Below are 26,520 nucleotides of genomic sequence, written 5' to 3'. Positions count from 1 at the left end.
GCGATATCACCCCCCCCCCCAGGGGGCGATTTGGCGGTCTAGGGGGCGAAAATGACGAAGGGAGCGATAGGGGGCGAAAATGGACAATGGGGGCAACAGGGGGCGAAAATAACGAAGGGGGCGATAGCGGGGCGATAGCGGGACGATGACGCGTCAAGACGGCTGACCTTTTTTTTTATTATTTTTAGTCAACCCGCCGGTGATTGCAGTTGGTATGCCCATTTTTCGGTACACAAAATTTGGGGGGCGATGGGTTGAAAAAAGTTGCGAACCACTGGTCCAAATCAATCAATAAAATTTTTGGCGCATTTTTTTTTAATTTGTAGACCAGTGTAATCGGTCGGGCTCTACTATTTGTAGGTGTCGAGAAATTCGAGTTCATGGTCACCAGTACTCCAGATGAGTGGAGGAATTCCCCGTTTTTAGTGAACAGACTTAGTGATGGTGAACACCACCACCAGTCGCTTCTTACATCGAGCAGCCTACTGATTGAATGATGCAGTTGGATGAATATCTTCCATTTGGAATACAGTAGAGCAGTGGTTCCCGACCGGCGGGAAATTCAAGGCTTTCTGGTACGAGACATGCAGACGCACTGAAATACAGTATATAAGAAATTTAGGGAGGGGCAACACTGCATTCACGCTGACCAATTCACTGCCCGGAGCTGCATGCGTCGCCCAATTTTATCGCGTGTTGTTCACAAAAATTTATTTTAATATTTGGGCCACACATTCCTTTAGCACGAGCAGCATGACGTAGGCTACCATACCGCTTTCGTAAGTTTTACGGGTTACCAGTACAGGCTGCAGTAAAAGGCGATTTCTACGTTATAGACGTCGTACGTTCCACCGGACCAAAAAAGGGAGAAGGTTGGAAACCACTACAGTAGAGCAGACACAAGAAGTCACCTGTTCTTCAACATATCTCACGAAATCTCACGAATAACTGATTGGTCGTACAGTACTTGAACACGGCTTTTAACAATAAATTCATATTTATTGACTCGAAGAACTTTTCGCGTGCTTCTTATCAAGAGCATCCTCGACGATAAAGGATACAAACAAAGATGGATTCAAAACCAAATGACGAATTGTGACGCAAGAATAAAAATTTATAAATAACATGAATGGAAATTCAACCATAGCAACAAGCAGCTTGAAAACATAGTGCAAGTGATGCACAAAATACAAATACAACGAGACAATGCAGCAACACAGAAAAAAATTGAACAAAAACACGGACGAACAACAGCTATACGCAAGCAATTGAATATTCGTGACGTCGTGGCTTGAAAAACAAACAAAAACAAAGCACACTTAAAAACATGTTATAAACGAGAACCCTGTTTCAAACATGTTTGTTTTAAATTGATTTTTGATTTAAATGCAACCCTACTGTAAGATATCTACTTGCTGGATTCTGAAAGTTTATTAGCTCGGACGCCGGTGGTCGGGTATGCCTAGGTCCGCCTTTTGAAATATAGATCGAGAAAACGTTTTGAACTGGAATGATTAGGCATAAATAACATATTAAAATTATTGTAACGGAATGTTTGTTTTAATAAATTTAGGAATAGGGAATACAAACTGCATTTATTCAAGGTGATTTTTCTCGTTTCGGTTGCCAGAACAGCAAAATATTTCCTCACAGTATTCACGAATGTGCCGTACATATATCCGTGCCCCGAAATACGGTAAATGTGCGGTGTGGCAGAATGTGCCTAAATACAGTCGTTTCAACAATATGTGCGTGTGTATTATTATTATTTCAATGACACAATGCTTTCGCGTGAACGTAAATAGACACAAAACTAAGTTACGACTCAATGAAACGGACATTCGAAAACATCATCACCAGGAAAAAGACATATTTTTCGATAGCGTATACGTGATTGGCAATAAAATGTACCGGGTCGCCAGGGTCATATACCAGGGGGAATTGCACCACCGTATACCGACAAAAATAGAATATAACAAAAAAAGTGTCCATATACCTGTTGGGATCGATCTCCCGGGCAGCAAGTCAATACAATGAGAAAATGCAAATATTTCGAAACATGCTTGGGCATTTAGGCAGTTACAATTTTCTTTCACATAACCACTAAAACTAATACCAGATAAAATGTACCATGTCAGAGGATTTTTTTCTCCTTACGCATACAGTTAGAACAGTAAAATATCTCGAGATAGAATAATCCGATACCATGACGATTACATCGCATATACTTGCAACAAACAAACATGGGAATAGGCCTGATATGCCTGCACGCATCTGCGGCAATCATCTCTGCTCAGACGTAATGATGACAATCAAATACAATCTTTATAACCCGGGAAATTGTCCATTTCAGGCATAGAGACACGGCGATAAAATACCCCAACAGGAAGACGAATGAAATCCTCCGCATTGTAGCGACAATAACACATACCCAGAAAAAAACGTTGCGATACACATAAGGTGTTTCGATCTCACGCAATATATCTACTATCCAGTATAAACAAATACAAGTATAAAATGTCCTGCTAACACGAGCGATAGCCGTTTGACGGAATAGAGTCACAGTTGAATGTATCAATTGTGTCACGCGACTTCCAACTCGAAACCGTACTTGAAATCGCCACAGAACAAATCAGGAGAAAATTTTCCTGTGTTATCCGAGTCGGGGTTCGTTAGATATACTTCATATTACAGCACGCTATAAAACTGGAATGTCTCAGTAAAGCGAATAGACGTCAATCATTTCAATCATAGCTATATTATTTTGAAAATCATTCCAACTATATGGATACTTTTTGGCGAAAATCGTGTACGGAATCGCAAACAATCGTACGACGCGTGGATCAGTATGGGTGAAATTTCGTTATAGATTCGGTCATGCCGGAAGTCGGTGGAAGTCACCGAAAAAAATGCAAGAATAAGAATTAGCAAATCAGCATCTCTATCGAAAATCTCCCGAACATCAACTGAAATGTAATAATTAGAGAATATTACAAGTAGTTTTTTTGAACGGGAGGCTCATTTTCTGCTAAATAAGGGAGGAACAAATTAAAACATTAAAAACCAAATGTTCGAGTCAGTATTAAAAATACCGGCGTGATAGTAAGTAAATTTCCATGAACTGTAAAATGACATACCGTTTTTGCTTATCGCTTTAATCATTTTCAGCGAATTGTTACTCGAGAAAAGGAGCAAGTACCTCTTTAGAGCAAGTTCGGCGACACTCCACAGAATCTTGCCACTTTTTGCCCACCCGTTCCGTCTGTACAGTTATGGTCTGTTGCGTGTGGATTTTCACCCACCCTTGGCGCTTGATGTCGACAAGCGGTTCCGTATGCTACTCTGTTGAAAAAAAGAGAAATAAGAAACTATACAATAGTGTTACTTAAACTGTATGGGGCGAAGCCCTAATCAAAGCTGTCTTGACCTCTCATCACCCAAGCCTCGTGTATCGAAACGGGTAGCCATATTAAATTTACCAACTCTAGCAACACGTAATCGCGCAAAACGTGAAGAAAATGCCAAGTTGTGTGGCTAAATGCTCTAGTTCAGGGGTGTCAAACTCAACTTGCGTCGCGGGCCGGATTCAAACCTTCAGATCGCTCGCGGGTCGGATTAGTCGAATGATTATAAAATGTTACCTCAAAATCCCTTCCCTTGTTTTCACCTGAATACCTTATTACCAAGCCTATTAACGTGATATTGTATTACATTATATTACTATGAGGGGGCTTCATTCTAGCAACACCTTTATTCGCAAACAATCGAATTGAGAATACTAGGAGGATTGGCCGGTTGAAAACAGTTACACTCCCCTGAACAGTGGCTCTAACCACGATATAAGTTTGCAAATTTCTATGCTTCCTTTGTTATAGTCTTAATTTGGCATTAGCTCTGGGTATGCGTTGTGAGGAATACAAGATATTCAATTGTAAACGCGGACGTTGGAATTTGATTCATCGGGATTAAATCACGATCCAGGTTTCTATGGAGACCAGGGACCTTTTTAGTCAAAACGGATGCAGCGGTGTGATATCAAATATTTGAATTGTGTTTTGTGACTATTTTATACTCCATGTAATCTGCGTATAACGTTTTCGCATTGGTGTTTTCGCTTCTGCGTAGAATTACTTTTTGGTCCTTTTTTTCACAAACCTCTGACCTCGATCAGTGTGCACATTTTGACTTTGTAGAATTGGATGTCAATGAATATACTCGACATTTGCTGTCTTGAGTGAATAATTGATGGAAGTATTTCTTCCTAATAATCTACGCATTTGTTAGATATGTGCTGAATAAATACTTGAATTTTTTTAAATCATTTTCTCAAAATTGCTTTGCGGGCCGGATGCGGCCCGCGGGCCGTATGTTTGACACCCCTGCTCTAGTTGGTGTTGATTTCCGAAACATATTTTGACCCCTTCGACCCTGCTTCCCCTCCAAAGCACGGCACTTGTGTGGCAGTTGCGACCCTGCCCTCTCCCTTATACCCTGTCATGATTTTACTACCGCATATTCGAGCTGTCCAGAGATCGAATCCTATTATGACATCAACCCTAGTTTATAATTCAACGGTTTTCACGTTTTATAGATCAAACCATATTTCCCTGACACATTGTAAGCATGCTTCGCTTATTGGCTATACTGCCCAATGCAGTGGAATGGGATGTGATGGTATATTGCGCGAAACGCGACGAAAAAGTTTCGCTGGTGGACTGGATATCGGCCTGGTATATTTATTTTTGGCCGGATTCGGGTCTGTTCCGCCTTCGTACTTTTTACAGATACAGCCAGAGTAATACGAAGTAGCGTGCAGGATTAAGCCAGATCTGGGCTGGATATTGGCCGGATTATTCATTTTTGACTGGAGTCAGACAAATATTTTTTTCTGACACGGCTGAGTTCAATCGGAGCCGGATTACATTTTGAAGGAAAAGGATCGTAGTCGTACTAGCAAATCTGCCTTACTACGACTAAACATTGCAGCTCAAATGGAAATAGAAGTAATGTCTTCAATTTCTACTCAAATACAAGTGGAAGTATTGATGTCCTTAGGAATTTTGCACTTCTTCAAGTATAAATATAAAATAAACTGAAATCATATAGCCTACGATAACATTTTGAATTTTCAGTTATGATCCAGAAATGAAGGCTCGATATTTATCGTCCATGTCGAAAGACATCATCATTCTTTATCTATTTACCTACTAAAATCCACTACATTGAAATTCAATACCGTAAAATAGGCCAAAAGGGGATATCGATAGTCTTTACCACCATGTTCATCTTAACAGATCAAATCTGCCGGGCCATTCATATCTGCCAAACTCTTTGTTCTGTTATATCCAATAGAAAACCAAGCAGCTGATCCGAAAACCAGTGACAACCAATCAGCACCAGTTCATGGACAGCAAGCTGTTAATCAAATCCCAGTCGAAATGGAACAAAAATTTGAACGAGATGACAACCCATTGCAAATTCCGAGTCGCAACGAAGTCATTGTGGAATTACCACAAAATGTAAGGAACTTGTTCGAAGAAGCGTTGGAAAAAATAGGAGGCGACGATTATACAGTTGGGACAATTTTTAGTAACGAGGTAAGAGAATCAATCTTAGAAGTTCCCAATTTCAATGTTGCATTCCAGTATTGACTACGTTCACCACGATTAATGGTAAAAGTGACATTGAATGTGCAATTACAATGGTATTCGATCCCTTGTTATTTATGGGTGGGCGGAGAGGCGAGTGGCGCAGTTGGTTGTGCACCGGTGTCACGACTCCAATGGTAGTGATTCGAATCCCGGTTCGGACCTACTTATATGGGTCGGAGGTGTATCTGGGCTCCTCACTGCCGACCTCATCACACATGCAGTGTCGCACGAAAAGCCCAGGTGAAGCAAGTAAAATCGAGCATACGAAAATCGGCTGCAACTGACTTTGAAGAAGACGCGTGCGAGCGAGAGTGGGAGACGAGGATGAGAGTGTGACTGGAAGTCGTCCGCAAAAATTGCATCACAAGCAAAGGACAATATTCATGATCGGGCGCAAATGACGTGAAGCGCAGAAAACAAATATTCCGTATAGCAGTGGTTCTCAACAGCCGGTCCGTGACGACTTTCCTGACGGTCCGCGAGATATGTTGCAATTTTATAACTAATTTTGCGCGGTTTAGCGCCACTAAACATCTTGAAACTCTTGATTATTAGGCGTCCTTCCACCCACGAAATACTCATGAATTGTTGAAATGGGCATTTCAGCGTCCGGCCATACCCCATCACGACGCGCCATCACATAATGAAGTTTCGGCTAACATAGAAATCCGGTAAGATTCTATGCGAACGCGAACGTGAACCTGTAACGTTACGTGACCTCATATTGCAAATTCCAACCTTACATATTTCAATGTACAGCGACAACTGAGGCCACATTATGCCACAATGCTGAAGTACATGCAGACTTTTTAGTCACCAAATGTATCACCTGGAGCAATCAAATGATATAATATTCCCATAAAATCAATCTTCAATCACTCTGCCAACAATTTCGACGAGGTCTTGCAAGGGAATACAAGCTTACGCCTTGACGATATGTGTCAAACTGGACAATGTATTCGGCGTCTGACAATTGATATATTGATATTGAGCTGACTGTAAAACGGGTTTGTATAGGCTACTTGTTAGATTTTTTACAGCGGACTGCGATGTATTCTTTATATCAATTTTATTGATTGGTGGAATGAAGCATGATTCGCTATCCACCTATAGCGTATTTCGCTCTTGATGTTGTGCAATTGTGGGTCAAGCTCAAAGTCGAGAGTCACTAATATCCACAAAAGCTGGATGATTCGAGCAAAATATTGTAACAAAGCAGGTAAAATATTTGAATTTGGCAAGATGCATGCTCGATTAGTGTTGATTTTTTTTTATATATTACCAGCGTCATGCATAGTGGCCCCAAGTTGAAAAGCAAATAATTTCAACCAATGACGTTAAAGATGTGACAAATTGTAATATATGAAAAAGGTTCACAGTGCAGAACCTACGAAGGTTCGTTTGTGAACGTGAACCTCTAAATTTTGGAGGTGGACACACAGACCGCGAACGTTAATCTTACGTTCACACCATCCCTAATTCATAGAATATCCAGAGTAACATACGACTGATGGTAGTGGGCCATTAGCAAGGTAGCACAAGGTGCTTGGTTTGACTCCGAAAAGCTTGTTCTCTCGATATTGTCGAAGAGAATATTAATATTCGAGTGAAGGGACGCAAAATGCCGCTCCACCTCCAACTAGAGATTTAGACCCGTTCGTATGTATGAGCACGTGTCCATCGTAATTATCGGTAACATGATTTAAACAAATCTGGTTATAGGCTCCGAAACGTACCGTGAAGACCTCCCTGTGATGAGAGAGAAATCCACACTTGGTTGAGGCAGGCAGGGCATGGTATGGTATGGTATGGTATGGAAGTATGGTATGGCATGGAACGAAATTTCGGTATGGAATAGGGAAGAGTTCAGGTATGGTATGGTATGGTATGGAAATTTCCAAAGTATGGTATGGAATGTGTTTTCCATACTTCCATACTTTTTCCATACTTTGACAGTTTTGCCAGAACAAAGACAATAATCCCACTCTCGATTTGTCAAATTGATTGCACACCGCATAAAATCGCTCACTGTCTATGTTAATATCTCAAATTGTAATTCATGACTAACCCATCCCGGTCGACATCTATTTGAAGACAAATAAGTTTTGCGACGCACATATGAATGAAAATATAATCATTGATAACACTGGTCAACAAAATGAAAAAAAAATCAGGCAGAACATCTGAGAGCCGTTTTAGGGGTTTTTGAGGTTGCTGATTACGAATATCACATTAGTTTTGTCAGATTGGCTCTCTGTCAGAAGATATTTATACCCCTAAAAAAGCCCAAAATTACTGTATTTACCCTTAAATATTTCACTTGGTAGGAAGAAAATTGTAGTTTTTATAATTTTATACTGCGCATAAATGGCTAATTGACTACGAAGAACCCTCATGTCATTCTCAGTCATTCTATCAATATCAACATGACATGATGCGAAATATTTGTTTGTCAAAAAAGCAGTTTGTCAAGCCTAAAAATTGTACTTTTGTTCAACGGAAATTCATATTTTCCTGTATCAATTGGTCATTCTACCAAGATTAAAGAGGAGTATAAAACTATAAAATTTGTCCTTGAAAGGCTTAACTACAATACTCATACGTGTCTCATTTCTTTTGACTGGTAAATGAATAATTTTCCACTGAGTCAACAAAGTGGGTATACCTACACTGTAAAAATTATTCTTGTAAATTTACAGGAAAAAATATGGTATATTCGATTACTAGTTTACAGTATTTTTCTTGTAATTCGTTACAAGCTCTACAAGCTAAATCTAGTAAACTCAGTACAAGCTATATCTTGTAACTCTCTTTTTCTCTCTCTTATTATACCCAAATCTTGCACCTGTACTGGCAAAAAGACCCAATGCATTCGGCGGCCGTGATTGTTCACAAAACTATAGCGAAAAGGCTCATTTATTTAAAGCCGATTAACAGCAGCAGATCAGCAGGAAATATACAGCAGGCTCAAGCACAGTATGAAAATCAACAGCAGCATGTATAAAAAGAAATTGTGCAAAAAATATTTGCATGACTTAGCCTGCAGCAGACCAAGCATGCTCCACAGGAGTGCAGCTTAAATGGCTTGACAAGCACTCATGTAGTTCCTAAAGTATCATTAGGTCCAGTACAAATCTATTTTCTACTTCACAACGTCAGAATTGTCAAGTAATGAAGTATGCTGAAAATATAATCACTCGAGGCCAAATCTACTTCAGCACTCCCAAAAAAGCAAAACTATTTACACTTACCATTGTATATCAATGATCAAATGAATTTAAAAACTGCAAATCAATTTGTTTCACGCATTGAAGCGACCGCAGACGGCATATGCAGCCCTTTGATTTTTGCAATGCAGATGGACAAGAAATGTAGAGTCTTATCCACACCACGTGCGAACTGGATATTGAATACCCAATGTATTGACAGAATGAGAGCTAAAGCATGTGTGAAATCTACTACGTCATTTATCACTAGCCCGTCGAAGTGCACCGTCCACTTGGTTTGTCGAGTGTCAAGATGTATGACTGGATGCGGTGATTCTGGATTATCCTGAAAAAAGAGGGCACACAACTGTATACTGAAAGTACTGAGAGTATGAACTTATATAGCCAATAAAACTATCAGAGTAATAATGGCTGATGTATTAGGTCAAAATTATGACTATGACAGCACTTATACCAGGGATACCTTTTCAGCCAAAGGGACACAAGAGATTTGGGAACCATTGAGTGGGCCACTTGAATATTAATGACCTTTCTTAAGTCGTCCGATAGGAGCCAACCGAATTAGGTAACATTAAAAATAAGACTTACATTTTACATTATGTCATGAGAACTCTGTGGGCATTCATGTCGTGATCGCGCTAGGTGGGAAATATTTTCAAAAACAATGAATGAATTCGATAAATAAATATGTTACTTGCAAATATTGAGGGTTGCCTTTGTATACCACTGGGTTCATTTTGCAAGGACATGATTATTCGTCGTTTAGATATAGCAATATCGAAGGTTTCGGTGAACATCCCTCCGTCCTATTGTGCAAAGTTTCATCGTCGACGATCTCGCTGCGAGCACACAAGCGAAGTCGCATGTTGGACGACACAACGTTATCTCCTAATTGCGAATATATAGTTGGACTCAATTCTGTAAGTGATGCGTATTTATAAATTCAGGAGGGCTCCAATACTAAATGCAAAAAATCGAGTGACAATAAATCATGCGAAGTGTCAAGAAAAATATCAAGTCGAATAAATCTGCTGCGAGATATTCTACTTAATGGTCATATACGAAAATCTGCGATAAATGTGGCTGGCCCCTAAATACGCCAATGCGTCGGAACTGATTTTTTAGTCATCAAATTTCGCGGTCAGACCAATCAAATTTTGGCAGGCCTTGCTATTTTACCCGATGTTTCGAGAATTACCTCGAGGGCCATACACAACCATATCGCAAGCCACGGGTTAGCCGCCACCGACTTATACTGACATATCTAGCTGTGAGCCTATTATCAGCGCAGTAAAGTATATTTTATAGCAATGCAATGTCGACATGTACTTGGTACAAACCTTGTTTATAACCAAGAATTTGTCATAGGATTCGTTGAACATTGAAGGTATACCGAGCATCCAATTGAGTTCTGCAGAATATGAAAACACAAATTCATATTTTGAGTTGTCCAATAATTTGTATATTCAAAGCATTCAAAGTTCCTATCACATCTACAATGTTGGCTGGCAAGCGATCCCACTTGATTCTTCTTGCATGCTTGGAGAATTTATTTTCATTGGTCTTGTCCAGGATTCGTTGAACATTGAAGGTATACCGAGCATCCAATTGAGTTCTGCAGAATATGAAAACACAAATTCATATTTTGAGTTGTCCAATAATTTGTATATTCAAAGCATTCAAAGTACCTATCACATCTACAATGTTGGCTGGCAAGCGATCCCACTTGATTCTTCTTGCATGCTTGGAGAATTTATTTTCATTGGTCTTGTCCAGAATATCTAGACCATTGTTAATCAGCTTCATTTCTTCCAATAGCTGAAACATTATCAGTTACCGTTAAACAGAAATCAAACCAATGATACTCTAATGATTACCCAATATGAATTTCTGAGAAGGGGATACTCCACAAGAATGTCAGCAGTTGGCATGTTCCCGTCTTCTATATCTAACCGACGCCTTTTGAAAGTGGCTTTCATTGCTTTCATAAGCTTTACCTTGGCTGGGTTAGATGAACTTGATTCCGATAATATGATTGACTTATGTTCGGCGAAGCTTTTCTCATTGTTCGAAGATTCTCCGACCTGATATTTTTAATTAATATATGAATCAGCGGTTCCCGACCGACAAGTCACGAAAATAGTAATTTCCTACTTCGTTAGCAGGAAGACCAGAACTTCGGGGTTTCTTGCATCGAGGGCTGCTCGTGTCGGATTCTTCAGTATGGAGCAGTCTCCGTGGACCAGGTCTTCCATACTTTATTCTATTTGCGATGAGAACCGGATCGTCTGGATTTTCTACCTTCCGACGTTCGTTAAAAATTTTGTTATCGAGTTTCTTTTTCCAAGCGTGCCAAAATGTTACGGATTTTAGAGAGTGTAGCACAGGGGTGGGCAAACTTTTGAGCTCGCGGGCCGCATTCAACATCTGAATTCATTCGCGGGCCGCACTATATAAAATTGGGATTATAAACCAAAACGCAATATTGATATTGGATTATATAGTGAGGACATGGAGATAACATATGTGCTTATTTAAAACAAGCCAAACATTGCTTTGACGCTCACGTGTCAGAAACATATTACGGCCAGATTTCATAGGCTGGCGGACCTCAATAACCAATTTGTCAAAACTATAGAGATGGAAGTCGGTCGGCTCGATTCTTAGAACAGGATTGAAATTTAAATCTGTGAGCAGTGATCTGTTCATAGATTTACTAATTCCACTTTTGGTTCCGTTCCAGGACACACAATGCTGACAGCATCATAACCATGTTAGCTTCAAACATGCTTCTACTATGTGTAGAACGTAGATTCTACGCATACACACAACGAATCTACCTAATACACGCCCGAATCGTTTTTTATAAGCACATCACTAAAATAATTAAAAATGGAGTGGCCAATCTGAAATCCCACTGGTGATCCAAATTATGTCAATCTCGTTGCAGCAATCCCGCTGTGATATTAAGTATTTACCTTAGATCAGTGGTTCTCAAACTTTTTAAGACACGCCCCCCTCCTTATGATGGTGAATGATTTCGCGCCCCCTTATCGTCATATCACAAAACGCACCCAGGATGCTAAAAAACCTAACGGGTAGTTTGATGGCATGGAAGGTTACGACTGTGGATGAGAGATTTTAAAATATGTAATTGAGACTAAATACAGAGCAATAACTATGAAAGGGATGGAAATCGCGCGAAGCGCGAAAATTTTTTTCAGTCGAGCTCAGCTTCGCGCCCCCATTCAGATGCTTGCACGCCCCCACGGGCGTGCCCACCAGTTTGAGAACCACTGTCTTAGAATTATTGTGGTGAAATATACTTAGAAAAATTTTATCAAGTCCCTGCATTAATTCGATTTTTTTGTACGCATTTTATCAATAATTTTAAAAAGTTTCTTTAGACTCTCGCGGGCCGCACAGAACGGAGTTGCGGACCGCATGCGGCCCGCGGGCCGTAGTTTGCCCATCCCTGGTGTAGCACTACCATACTTCAAGCTTCAAAACTCACCCATGCAGGAAGATAATGATCTTCATCTGCCAAGCTTGATCTCAGAACTTTATATTCTTGCACTAGAGCTGTACATACCAGTGTTCTTGTATATGGTGGCACGTCAAGTCTGAATGAAAAGTGGACGAAAGTTACATAGTCAAGAAGCTGAATGCACCAAAATTGGTATCGGGTCATCTACAGTATTTTCATTCAGTATATCGTGAGTACAGAGGACTATGGTTGTCACAAAGCGTTAGTCTGTGAATAAGGACGTGATAGAACCGACCTGATGGTGTGCATGGCTCAAAATTATACCCTTTGTGACCCATCCCACACGTTGAAAAACGCTGCACTAGAATATAGATCACTTTAACAGCTAATACATGCCCAAAGTGTTTCGTTAGATCGTGGAACAGATGGTCCACAATTGCTTTTCTTAATCTTGGCCTCAAGTCGCTTTCTGACTCCAGTTTTTCCACCTCGTTGTGCAGATAAGCAGGATGGCACACCTTATACTTGCCGTCAGACCATCTTTGAGGCTTTTTAGTACATTCTTCAGCATCCATCAATGGCGTATCAGTTACAGATGTAGAGGGCTCCAGATCATTCATGAATGATGAAGCATCAACGCCTTGTTCTGAATTTCGCAGACCACTGCACATATCTCCTGCAATCAAAATATCACTTATGAGACAAAATTCTGGTTCCCAAAGGAAGCGCTAGCTACAAACAAGGCGACTGGGGGGATGGGGATAAATGTTAAAATAATTGATATTAATCGAATGTTACTGTCACACTGATTCCGAAAAATCTAAATATTGATTGACTTCTCCATTCTCAAAGTATTCGGCTGTAAGATAACGTTGCGCAACACGACTACATTTAAACGCAGGAACTAGAAAGCTATACTTAGCTGTCAGTGTTCATATTCTTGATTATACTAAGTATAGCTTTCTAGTTCCGGCGTTAAAATGTAGTCGTGACGGTGTATAGCAGTGTTCCCAAATACATTCTTACACAATGTGTAAGTGACATTCACAATTACAAATTCAAATTACAAACAACTCCATAGCTGTCAGTGTTCATATTCTTGACTATATTATGGTGTGGTTTGTAATTTGAATTTGTAATTGTGAATGTCACTTACATTCTAGTCTTCACATCCCAGGTGTCGCAACCAGACTAATAAAATTTTAGGTAGGCCTTGCAAGTTTACAATCTGGGCAATCCATTTTTGATAATATTAATTTCGAAAATAACCTCGCGGGCCACTCAAAACCTTCTCGCGGGCTACATGTGGCCCGCAGGCCACGGGTTGGCCGGTCCTGCAGTAGGTGGCATAAAACTTACTATTCGTCTGCTCTTCAGTCAATGATACATCCACATTACTGGTGCAATTAGAATTACGAACACCAGCACCAAGCAAATCTGTCACTTTCGAAGGCTCTGCAAGACAAAAATATCTAGTAACGAAGCATGCATATTATGGTAATTGTATAACCATGAGACTAAATTACCTGATGTTTTTTTCACTCAATTTCACAATATCGCCACTGCGTAGTTCCACTTCAGAATCAAATTCAGCCCAGCCAAAATCTTTGTCATGGTACTCAATGTTGGCATTGTCAGCGGGAACTTCAGGAAATTTATGTAACACAGCAGTTTTCACTTCTAATACAGAGTTTACTATAAACACTTTTGAACGGTCACCAACGGTCACCTTCAACTTTAACTGTGCTTCAGCGTTAGCCATAGCAATCAAGACTATTTCAATAACCTGAAATACATCAAATCACAAATATTGATCAGTTATATACGCCGCGACGTAACCTCATCAGGTTAATGTCATTGATTACATATATCTGCTGCGGTTCATGATACATCAAGTCCATCATCATCACCTACATTCTCAGCAGCAGGCACTTCAAGTTGACTATTGCTGTCTGTCGTTTTTGTTGAATTTTCTAGTACTTCTTTGTGCATTCGATAAACATTTACCTCATAACTCTTGTACGTACCAAACGTCCGGTTGCAGCAGTCAATTTTGCACAGGAAGTTACTTTCGTCTCGGTGGAACCGCCTCAGGTGAGATAATAAGGACCTTCTATTGGGAAACGACTCTACACCATCGAAACATTCGGTAGGACACAGCCACGGACTCATCCTAAGTTGCAATAAATGAAAGAATCCAAAACGTAAGAAACCTGCACCACCGCAAAACTGGCTGGATCCGCCATTCGCGTTCGCGCCGAGATGGGCGGATGATATAATATTGTAAAATCCAAATCCTGTCACGAATTCGAGATTAAAATCCAAGTCCAAATCAATAAAAGGTAGGCATCTGATCCGAATAACACGTTGAAGTGGAAAGTTATGTGACATTTCAAGTTTATTTCTACATATATTGATCGTAAAATTAATCTAAATTCGATATCCATTGTTCTTGAATCAGATAAAAATTATTAATTGCGATTATTTGAAATCGAAATCCAAATCCTTCCTCGTATTGATCTCGCGCCTTTTTGATAAACCGCTCAACCAAAACCGGTGGATTTATTTTGTGCAAACAGGGTGAATTGGGAGTTTATATTGAAATATAATGACCAAAAGGATGATAATGAAAAATAATAACATTGGAATCGCACCGTATTTTGTGTCTTGTGCATTTTCCTATTGCTGGATATGATGTCTGGGTGTTTTTGAACAACGTTTCAACTCACATGTCTTGAGGGCTTGTCAGGGGTGTATTCGAACTGCGTTAACACTCGGACATCATGTCTGAGGCGTGACTGGAGTAAGTTCGAACTGCGTTGTCTATCGAACATCACGGTAGGGGTGTGTTCGGACTGCGTTATGATACTCGAGCATCATGTCTGGGACACATTTAGGGCATGTCTGGGGTGTGTTCGGCCTGTATTGACACTCGGACATCATGTCTGAGGCTTGTCTGGAGATAGGTTCGGAACCGCGGACCACGTTGTTAATCACCCATCATGTCAGGGGGTATTTGTAGCGCGGTGGACACTCGAACATCATGTCTGGGACATGTCGACGGGGGGGGGGGGCGGTGTTCGAGATTCGTTGACACTCGGACATCATGACTGATGCATGTCTGAAACAGGTTCGGACTGTGTTGTCTATCGAACATCATGTTTGGGATGTGTTTGGACTGCGTTTTTACATTTGAGCATCTTGTCTGGGTCATGTCTAGGGCATGTCTGGGGTATGTTGGGCCTGTATTGACACTCGGACATCATTCCTGAGGCATGTCTGGAGATAGGCTCGGACTGCGTTGTCAATCGAACATCATGTCAGGGTTGTGTTCGAACTGTTGTTGACACTCGAACATCATGTCTGGGACATGTCTGGGGTGTGTACGAAATGCGTTGACAGTAAGACATCGTGTCTGAGGCATGTCTGAAGTAAGTTCGAACTGCGTTTTCGATCGCACATCATGTCTGGGACATGTTTGGGGCATGTCGGGGGGCGTGTGCGAACTGTGTTGACACTCGGACATCGTGTCTGGGCATGTCTGTGGTGTGTTATGGTGTCTGGGGTGTGTTATCGTGTCTGTGACGAATCTTGAGTGAGTACAGACTGCTATTTTTGTTCATTCTTCTTGCAGAAAATATAAACAATTTACAAGCACAATTACAAGCACCGACCTATGACAGCTTGTTATTTGGCATTTACAAGCTCCATCGAGCTTGTATCAAGCATTTATTAGCTCGTTACAAGCTATTTTACAAGAATTATTTTTACAGTGTAGTAACCATATCAAACGTGAAACTTAAATCTGGTATCTGGTATATTCGAATGCCGATGAAAGATTCCAATTTCACATTAGGAGGAGCTCACAGCATGTAATATCTCCTAAGATGTAGTAAATAAAGCTTTTTAGCTGATCACAAAGCACCTAACTACAAACAGCTGGTCCGAAAATTCGTATCTGCATATCGAAAACTTGGAACCAACATGAGCATAAAAGTTCACTTCCTGTTCAGTCATCTTGATATATATCCTGATCATCTTGCCGATTAGCAAGGGGAGAGGTTCTACCAAGATATCAGAACAACAAAAGAAAGATACCAGGCCAGATGAGATGAACCATTGAACATATTATGTTAGACCATTGCCGGAAACTTTCGAGAACCTGCACTAAATAGTTTACAGGCGAAAATCGTACAAAAATCAATTTCGATTTAAAATATATCAATAATATTGTATTCCAACTGATTATTTCAAATGTACAATAGGTGGTTGGAGTAAAACTGATTGAATTAATGCCACGTTATTTGAGTATCTTGGCAAATACTTATGTACATGACTGGAGTAAATTTATGTACATGGTATCCGTGAAAGTCTGTAACTATGATAAATCTATTACCCCAAAATATAGTGCTGTTGCTGTATTTTGATATAAAGTAGTCTTCTGTGTGTAAAAATAAAAAGTAGATTGAATTTCTAAACTTTAAAGTACGACTAAGCCAATTTTATATCTAGTCATTACCCCGAAAATGGGATATTTGGTCAAAATAGCCCCATGGGTTATCTCCGCAACAAGAGCCAATTTGAAAGAAACTAAGGTCATATTCGGAATCAGTGCCCTTCAGAACCCCCAAAACCACTCTTACTTTGTCTGCCTAGAAATATGTGTTGACCTGTGTAATAATTCTGATTTAAATATCATAAAAATTAATGATATTCGACCGCTGTCGCGTCACAGTTGCGCTCATCGTCACTTCCACTATACGTAAATAACCAATGTAGTTTAAAAATCGTAGACTCTGAGAATGTAGAAGTTACATGAATATTTTTATCAATTTGTTGAACTTATAAATAATTTCCTGCGCTTTGGGAGGATGATCATCACGCAATATTTATTTGATAGAACCATCATTGTAATTCAAAAATATGTAGCTTGTCTTGAAGCGACGATACGATATGCAGTCCTACAACACGCATGGTAACTTAATTAAATCTGGGTATTTCTGACATAATGGACAGCGGACACCTTGCAGTTGACTAATGAAGCTAAGAAGTGTGACCCGCAGATTTGCGAAGAAAATTGACATTTGATTAGCTGTCGCAAAATGATTGTAGTGATGTAAAATTATATTCAAAGATACATCCCGATGCAGGTGTTTCCAACCGGTGGGGAATACCCCAATTGTGGGGAATTTATAGGGCATTCTGGTTGGGAATAGACTAACTTGGAAAGCAAATTCTTTACATTATTAACTTCGTTTATGAAACGTCTGTATGAAATGCCGATCGTATATATCTAATATTTCTTCACTTATTTGCAATTCAGCAATTCGTATTTTCAGTGCCTCCAATTAGCGACAATCGATTGGACAGCGGCTCGCGATCTCCCTCATAAAGGTTGTTATACAGTCGCATGTGAGATGGTGTGATTGAAATCACCTGATTCGTTAAAATAAAAGTTCATGTGCATATGAATATGTACTCACCGGAGATCGTGCAATCGCTAATTGATAGCATAGCCGGACTCGTTACTGATTAAATGACATATTCATACTACTCGAGTTATAGTATCGTGCGACAGCGTAGGTTATGGTGGCTTATATCTACCATACGCATAAGTTCGTCAACACCAGAAGGTTTATCTGACCCATGCAAAATTTTTCGGCATATACGCCTACACATGTAAATTGATGCTACCTTGGTACATTTGGAGAAATTTCAAACCCTTTCTATAATTCTATCGGCTTACCTCACATAATCCACATAATCCATTTATCTAATAATGAGGTGCGAAAGAAATCAACGGAATTATTCAAATCTTTGAGACAACAGTAGATTATGTCGTGTAGGCTATGTTGGCCTCACAAAATTACGTGAAGAGGCAAGTTTAATACGGTAAGCCTTTTACAGAAACGCATTTAAAGGTTTTGTGCTGGTTATTATGACGTTGTCAACATTGTCCATTCTGAAGTTGACCAGACGCAGAATCAGCATATATGAGCCGATCTCTGATCCCATATTTAAATTTCGATTCTTTCTTGTAATATCGGCACGACCTACTTTCGTCACTAATTTTGACGAATTGATCGAGGATGGCTAGCTCATAAAATCTTGTTAATATTTTTGACGCATGTGCGTTCACCGAATCCATGTTTAAATTGTCTGTGTATTGTCTCCCTGTCTTCGGTTACTATATAATGAAAAAAACTTGCATCGCGGCCTGCGAAAGGATTCCGATGTTTAATGTGTCCCGTAAGCTGAAGAGTTTGCCCACCCTTGCACTAGGGGGTGCCAAATTGTAATTTGTAATGCGTTATCATCAAACACACAGATGAATTTACAGTCCATATCAGCACGAAGCTATACAATGACCATTTGCTCAGTTGATTGCCACGTCCCGAACAATAGCAGCATGCACGTTCACCGAGGGCCATTGTCTCCTTATCGCAATAATCGCCGTCTAGACTGTTACAACAAACTATCGGGTATTTCATTATAGCATCATTTGTTAAATTTAATTATAGGATTGTCATACGTACGATTCACAATCGGTACTTGTGTGACACCGAAGTAACATAATCTCTCGATTATCAAAAATACGTCTGATTTCTACTGCGTAGGAAAAGACTCAGACATTCTTATCAAGGAAGCGTGAATCTGAATAGACAAACGCAAGGATCAGTTGAAGGGACTCAGACATTTTTATCAAGGACGCAAGATCAGACAAACGCAAAGATCAGTTGATGAGACTCGGACATTTTTATCAAGGACGCGTGATCGTGAATAGACAAACGCAAAGATCAGTAGAATCGAAGATCGCATGGATGCAATTATTTAATGGAGAGAAGAAAATTGGGTCTCTCAAAATCATGTCGATACAATTTTCCCATTCTCAAATCTCACGCATACGAGGGGTATAAATACCAGCGGGGCCAGCGTTAGTGGCATTTGTATTTGTGAGTCAGCTCGAGCCTTGAAACACTGCATAATGGAATTTACAGGATCTTCAAACCATCCCTACGGGTTTGCGACAGGAAGTCTGGAGGTGGGTTATACATTAGGTTGGCAGAATTTAGAACAGTAAAATGCTATAATGCCTTGCACAGTTTGGAAGTATTGTTTCAAACTCTGTAGCAAACCGCGATAAACATTGTATATAAACAATTGTATCTGAACATATGACGTCAGCGACATGAAATTCGAAAATTCGGGGCATTGAAGTGTTTTACTTTACGGTGTAATGTGTCCCCCATTTAACATCAAGTTATGTCATGTCGTTACCAGGACTTCTACAGGTTCTATGAAAGCTCCTCACATCCAATAAATCCATCGCATGTACCAAGTATGAATGAGAATACTGCGGAATGGCGACAGGATGTACTTCAAGGGATAGACGAAATGTACGATAATGCTGTAGACGTCCAGTCCCCTGTACCGAGCAGTTCGTCAGTACAAGGTAAGATATTTATAGTTTACATTCCTGGTACAAGCTACGTTCACATCGCCTAATAGCTACAAGGGATGAAGAATATTGAAGTACAATCAAATTTGATAACTTGTACAGTGTTACCAAAATTTCATCCTCTAATATCGGGACAATTCTTAGGCATTTCAGCGCTTTTTAAAACATTGTCTGTCAATATGACGTCGCATTAGTATTGCTTGGACTATCCAGTGTAAACCGAAGTGGATTGGATCTTTGGTGATACGTAGCATATTGATACTAGATTTGGAAACGCGCAATCCGTAACGAAATCTCTCGGTTGAATTCATCAACTTTAGAATATAAATGACTGAAATTCTTTCTGTGAAAAAAAGGAGATAAATACGAAACTATCCACCAGTGCTACTTTAACTTTATAGAGCGAAGCCCTAACTAGAGTTGTCTTGACCTTTCATCACCCAAGCCTCCCGTATCGAAACGGGTAGCCATAATAAATTTACCATCTCTAGCAACAAGTAATCGCGCGAAGCGTGAAGAAAATGCTAAGTTGTGTGACAAAATGCTCTAGTTGGTGTCGATTTCCGAAACATATTTGGATCCCTTCAACCCTACTTCCCCTCCAAAGTAATGCTCTGATGTGGCAGTGGCGACCCAGCCCTCTTTCTTACACCCTACACTGATTGTAATACCGCATATTCGAGCGCTCCAGAGATCAAATCCTACTATGACATCGACCCAACTTTGAACATCAAGGGTTGTCACGAACCACATTTCCGTGATGCATTTAAATAATATTTCGCTTATTGGCTATATTGCCCAATAAAGTGCAATGGGTTGTGGTAATATAATGCACTGGGTATTGGGCGAAACGCCACGAAAAAGTTTCGCTGGTGGACTAGTGTGTTTATTTTTGGCCGAAACAGGATCTGTGCCGCATTCGTACTTTTAACATATACAGCCAGAATAATACAAAGTAGCACGCATGAATAAGCTAGTTCTGGGGTGGATGTTGACATGAATTTTTCATTAATTTATATTTTCTTATACGGCTTGAATTCAATCAGAGCCGGATTACATTCTGAAGGAACAGGATCAAAGTCGGACTAGCAAATTTTGCGATCTTCCCCTTACTACTAGTCAACATTGCAACTCAAGTAGAAGTAGAAGTAATCTCATCTACTCTAACACATGTGGAAGTATTGATCTTAGGAAGTTATAACTTCTTCAAATATAAATATATAATAAACTATTATCATTTACGATCAGATTTTGAATTTTCAGTTATGATCCAGAAATGAAGTCTCGAAATTTATCGTCATGTCTTATGACATCATCATTCTTTATCTAATTACGTAGTAAAATCCACTACAGTGAAATTCAATAGAGTATAAGAGACCAAATGGGATATCGATAATATTCGTTGACACCATATTCATCCTGAACGATCAAATCTGCCTGACCATTCATATCTGCTTAACTATTTGTTCTGTTCTGTCATATCATATAGGAAACCAAGCAGCGGATCCTCAAATCAGCGACAACCTATCAGAACCAGTTCATCAACAGCAAGCTGATTATCAAATCCCAGTCGAAATGGAACATCTTGTCGAACAGAATGACAACCTATTACAGATTCACGATCGCAACAAAGTCATTGTGGAATTACCACGAAATGGAATTACCTTGTTTGAAGAACCGTTAGAAAAAATAGGAGGCGTCGATTATACAGTACTGGACAATGCTTCGGGACAAGGTAAGATATCTAATGTGAGAAGTTCCCATTTTCAATTTTATATTCCAGTATTGACTACGTTCATCATACCTAATGATACAAGTGATGTTGGATGTGGAATTACAATCATATTCGATCCCACCTTCCAAACAAAGGTTGTCGAAGTAGTCAGCACTGCTGCTCCAGTGGAAGTAGAAGTAATCGTGAAAATATCTACTCACTTAAAAGTAAATTTAGGTATTTAAATGCTGACCTTATTTAAATAATAGTAAGAAATGAATTGCAGTATACTCATAATCTATCCTTTGCTATTTATATAAATGTATTCACTATCCCGATATATATCGATCCGTTGATTGTCGTTGAACACTTTTCATGGACCTGTTAACATTACCCGATCAAATCTTCCTGATCGTTTCGATTTGACTAACTATTCGTTCTGTCATTACAGGAAACCACGGGGCGGGTCCGGAATGCAGCGGCGAGCAGTCATCACCTGCTGATCGTCCACAATCTGCTAATCAGGTTCTTCCCGAAGTAAAACACTATGAAGAACCTACCGACATGTAAGAAAACTTTTTTATTTATAATCTACACGTTAGGTATGGAAATCCTTGATTTTGCTCAAATCGAGCTTGGTCAATCGCGAGATTCAATTGTTCCGACGAGTCTCGCTGGGTGTAAAGTTTGGCGTGTTTCATTTAATGAAATATGCAGTCGACTGCGCGACTAGTCCAAGAAAGCTAAGTGTGTCACGCTGATCTCTATACTCGTTTAAAACATTAACGAAGTTCGCTGCCTTTCGTTATTCAATATTCGAGAAGTTACAAAACCAGATTGCGTCAGAACCTAGAGATAGAAAGGACTCATGTGAACTTAACGAAGTTGGTCAATAACACGCAAAGCCATAAAATTGGGGATATACACTAAATGATATATGTTTGATCGGTTGAACTTGGAAACAAGCAATATACATATGGTTCACACGGACGCAATAAATAAGATGCAGTACCCTTTCAATGCTACATGCGGAACAATCGCAATGTTGACACCTCTAGTGAGTCTAGTGCAGCGGTTCTTAAACATTTCAGCTCGCGGAGCCCTTCATGTTTTCGAAGCGGATGCGCGTACCTCCAAAATTTCCGGAGCCGATGACTGGATGGTCTTCACAACAAGGTCGATTGATTTAATATAATTCCATGGCTAATATAAGACAATAAATGACTAGAAAAGGCTGTCACGGTCCAACTCACGAGTCAAGACATCATTCACGAAGGTAAATATGTTTTTATAGCATATTCGTTTGTAAAATATCTGAGGCAGTATTTGTGGTCTAGCCACCAGTACCGTTATATCCGCTGGTCAGGAAAGAATTGAGTGGAGTTGTATCCAATTTTCCGCCTGGTACTGCGAGAGCATGTGCAATGTGCATGAATCCGAACCCACTAATATCTATTTCGCTTCTACGTTTGGACAAAAAAAAAACAGTTCTGTGCTCCATACTTTTCGGTGCTTGAAGAGTTTATCATTAGCGCCCCTGATTATAAATAAGCCTACCTTTGACACCAGATGATGCAGATTGTATCAGTTATAAAATATGCGAAATCATCTTCATAAAACCTGAATATGTGTGTCATTTGTACGTCGTCTCCAAATTAATAATAGGAATAATATTTTGTAATCTAAAACGGACAATATACGGATGTCGAAGATATAATTACCGCATCATATATGTTCTTATCTCCAATTATATACTGCAATTCATCATTGTATTCTGAAGGAATATGTGTATTGTTATTCAGATTATTCGAGGCGGTGACGCGAACACTTTTTCCTGCTCATCAAAAATCTAAAGAACCAGAAGTGCGACATGAGCATCAACCAGAAGCGCTATTTCCTGCCCGTCCTATGCCCACGCACGTGTCACTCGCAAGCAATATACGGTATAATGTGTATGAAATATTGCGAACGGGGCAGAAGATCCATTGCTATGCGGAGAACTCCCAGTCCGAAGCCTATTTACGAGAAATACTTCGGAGAATCGATGCCAGGGAACGAACGTACGAGGATTGCCTCCGACGAGCAATGCAACCTCAATCGAACAACAGGTACAGTTGAAATAGATTTCCACCCATTGAACGAATAAGCTCGGTAGTCATTTATATTATTGAGTTTTGCATTTTTCTATTTGAACTAATTTCGTAGGAAAAGTAACATCAATATGACTTCATCAAAATAAAATTATTCAATACCGTAACAGGAAGAGAAGACGAAACTACACGCCAAGGATCGCATATAGCCTTGGCGAGAACGGGATGTTGCACATTGAACTTGGAACGACGGCGTGGCAAGAAGCTCTCAACAGTGCACCCAAGCCCCCAAAAAACTACGATGTGGCGATCTACCTTGCGTTCAAAAAGGTCGAATGCCAGGACTTGCAGAACAAGGATATATACGGAATTATCAAAGATATATTTCCGTATTATCACGGGTCGAACAAAGGAACATTTATGGTATATAGAAATTATTATATTCATGTGTAATTGTAACAAATGCATATGCAGGAACTCTAATTTGTTTTATTCAATTATTTGTTGCAAATATTATTAGCTCTCAAATTGCTGACTTGAAAGGTTGTGACTGTAAGCGTAGCAGAACATGTTTTGTATCCAATTATTATCAAGTGTATATCTCTTCAACAGAGTAGCATACGGAACCGCTTGTCGACGCTAAGTGCCAAGGAGGGGGAAGAATCTGCACGCCGCAGACCGTTCCTGTACAGACGCTCCGGGGTGTCGGCAGATGGAAAGATTCTTTGGAATATCGCTGACGAGCCTGCACTGAAAAGGAACTTGCTCAGTTTGTCAAGTAAAAATTTGCTGAAAATGAGTCAAGCAATTAGTAAAAATGGTATGTCATTTTTTACAGCTTACCGATATTTACTTAATGTGAAACCGATATTTTAGCTAATGTCTCGAACCCTTGGTTTTTAAAATAATATAATCATTTATTCCTTCTTTATTTAGCAGAAAATGTGTCTCCTGTTAACTAAAACTAATTCTAATATTTTTTAATTATTACATTCCAGCTGATGTTCGGGAGATTTTTGAAAAGGATGATGACCTGCAACAGCTTGTTCCTGTATTATTCCTGTGATTTCGATCACTTTACGGCTTCAACGAACCTGAAGAAAATTCACCCTTCCTGATCCGAGCATCATCCGGTTATTTCCGCTTGTTTTCAATCATTGACGTCTATTCGATTTACTGAAATATTCATGTTTTACACGTGTTGTTATATCAGTCATTTTATTATTCGGGCAAACTTCCATTTTTTGTCTCTGAGCACAATGACGCCGTGCACATCATGGATATCAAGTTCTTGATATATAATAAACTTGATAAATTCGCATTACACGTTGCATTTTTATTATCATAATGTAAAAGAATTCGAAAAATATCAGTTACAATGATGCTGTTGAAGCCGGTACATGTTTCCAAATACGACATCCCAAATTCCGTGATTGCAACAGGGATTCACTCCAAATTCAAGGCGTGCAGTTAGACAGCATATTTCGACGTATTTTCCGTGTTTGCGAATGTTGAGTTATTCAATGCATAATGTGATGTTTACCGCTGAATTCTAGACGTTAAAGTAGATACCACATTGTGCATTCTTACTCATAATATTCACCAACACATGTACAATTAAATAGTATATTCATATTGAAATGAACCCGAATATTTTCGGCTGACACTCGTCAGGGGTAATCGTCAGCAACTAGTAGAGACTACTAGTGACTACTAGTTGCTGCCGATTACCCCTGACGAGTGTCAGCCGAAAATATTCGTGTTCATTTCAATATGAATATACTATTTAATTGTATATTGAAGTTCTGTACCTCCAAGAAGCTCTTCAACACATGTAATAGATTAAAACAGTGGTTCCCAACCTTTTTGTCTTCATTCCCTACTTCAGGTTAATTCCGAGTCTTCATTCCCCACTACCCAAAACTATCGTCGTATTTCCTTTTAACTTTTGTCGTTTCGGAGCAGCTATTTACTTGTTTGAGTACACAAGACACACAACACACACCAGTACTACGCAAGTCAATCGCCTATAATGGCAACATAAAACGTAATGTGAACCGATTACCGAATACCGCTAACCCCATAAATTTAGCGAAAGCGATATTTCGCGTGGTACTGGTCGTGATGGCAGCGATTGGTTATCTACAGTTAAAAATGAGTTTTTGTGAACAACACGCAATATAATTTTCGTCACATAAATTAGAGAGCAGTTAACTGGTAACGGTAATCGCGCATGACTCTCCGTAAATATGTAGACTATCCTGTATATAAGGTTTAACAAATTCGTCTATTCCCCACCAGAAACCATTGAATTCCCCAGCAGTGGGGAATTCCCCACCATTTGGGAACCACTGTATTAAAATGTTGTGTCTAACTGCTCCCCTAGAAATTAGTGTGTATAATGTATATATTGAGATAGAATTAAGATGCCAGGACGGAGTTTCGATTTCGTACCACATTCCCCCTGCCTGAACCACTGCACATAAGGTACCACCAGAACGGTCACAATACGACTACTAACCAATGCCTAATTGCCTACAACCGATGATGGCCAAATCGGGCGTGACATCACAAATCATATGTATGAGATGGTAATGTGTCTTGACCTCACGGGAACCTCGTTAACTTGATTAGGTTATCCTTAGTGTTCCCTGTAACGTAGGTTACAAACAACAGCAATTGACTCTATAGCTATACTGAGACGCGTATGGATTTGCTTTGTCCTGTGTATAGTTACGCACTGGTATAAGTATGCAATCCCTAGACTAAATCTACGTTTTGAAACTACTTCATCAGTTTTCAGGCCTGCTTTTTACACCTTCACTAGGCGTGTGCTCTACAACAGTGGTTCTCAACCGCCGGTCCGCGACGTCTGTCCTGCCGGTCCGCTTG

At 39.7% G+C, this 26,520-nt stretch overlaps 3 protein-coding genes across 4 annotated transcripts; 2 read left to right on the top strand and 1 right to left on the bottom strand.

Moving 5' to 3' along the window:
* Positions 1 to 8,551: 8,551 nt before the first annotated feature.
* On the bottom strand, positions 8,552 to 14,542 carry LOC145457765 (uncharacterized). Of its 2 annotated transcripts, none has more exons than XM_080336041.1 (7): positions 13,876 to 14,542; positions 13,725 to 13,802; positions 11,033 to 13,041; positions 10,756 to 10,962; positions 10,567 to 10,696; positions 10,219 to 10,289; positions 8,552 to 9,203 (listed from the first exon to the last, which is right to left on the bottom strand). In XM_080336041.1, exons 3-7 carry the CDS (start codon positions 11,303 to 11,305, stop codon positions 8,943 to 8,945), a joined length of 942 nt encoding a protein of 313 aa, XP_080192167.1. In that variant the 5' UTR covers positions 11,306 to 13,041; positions 13,725 to 13,802; positions 13,876 to 14,542; the 3' UTR covers positions 8,552 to 8,942. The 2 variants fall into 2 exon arrangements, with proteins under 2 accessions (XP_080192167.1, XP_080192169.1); XM_080336043.1 differs by having other exon boundaries at positions 13,725 to 13,820; positions 13,892 to 14,542.
* A 4,754-nt stretch (positions 14,543 to 19,296) lies between these two features.
* On the top strand, positions 19,297 to 22,108 carry LOC145457555 (uncharacterized). The gene is made up of 4 exons (XM_080335777.1): positions 19,297 to 19,407; positions 19,647 to 19,818; positions 21,314 to 21,559; positions 21,990 to 22,108. Exons 1-4 carry the CDS (start codon positions 19,351 to 19,353, stop codon positions 22,106 to 22,108), a joined length of 594 nt encoding a protein of 197 aa, XP_080191903.1. The 5' UTR covers positions 19,297 to 19,350.
* Positions 22,109 to 23,343: 1,235 nt separating this feature from the next.
* LOC145457046 (uncharacterized) lies at positions 23,344 to 25,157 on the top strand. The gene is made up of 4 exons (XM_080335203.1): positions 23,344 to 23,646; positions 23,799 to 24,051; positions 24,241 to 24,448; positions 24,627 to 25,157. Exons 1-4 carry the CDS (start codon positions 23,447 to 23,449, stop codon positions 24,692 to 24,694), a joined length of 729 nt encoding a protein of 242 aa, XP_080191329.1. The 5' UTR covers positions 23,344 to 23,446; the 3' UTR covers positions 24,695 to 25,157.
* The last annotated feature ends 1,363 nt before the right edge of the window (positions 25,158 to 26,520 follow it).

The sequence above is a fragment of the Botryllus schlosseri genome, chromosome 15 (genome assembly GCF_051294905.1).
Source record: "Botryllus schlosseri isolate E-star chromosome 15, Bs_hap1, whole genome shotgun sequence".
Taxonomy (NCBI): domain Eukaryota; kingdom Metazoa; phylum Chordata; class Ascidiacea; order Stolidobranchia; family Styelidae; genus Botryllus; species Botryllus schlosseri.
The sequence above is the reverse complement of the archived record's forward strand: the minus strand, read 5'-3'. Positions and strand labels throughout refer to the sequence as shown.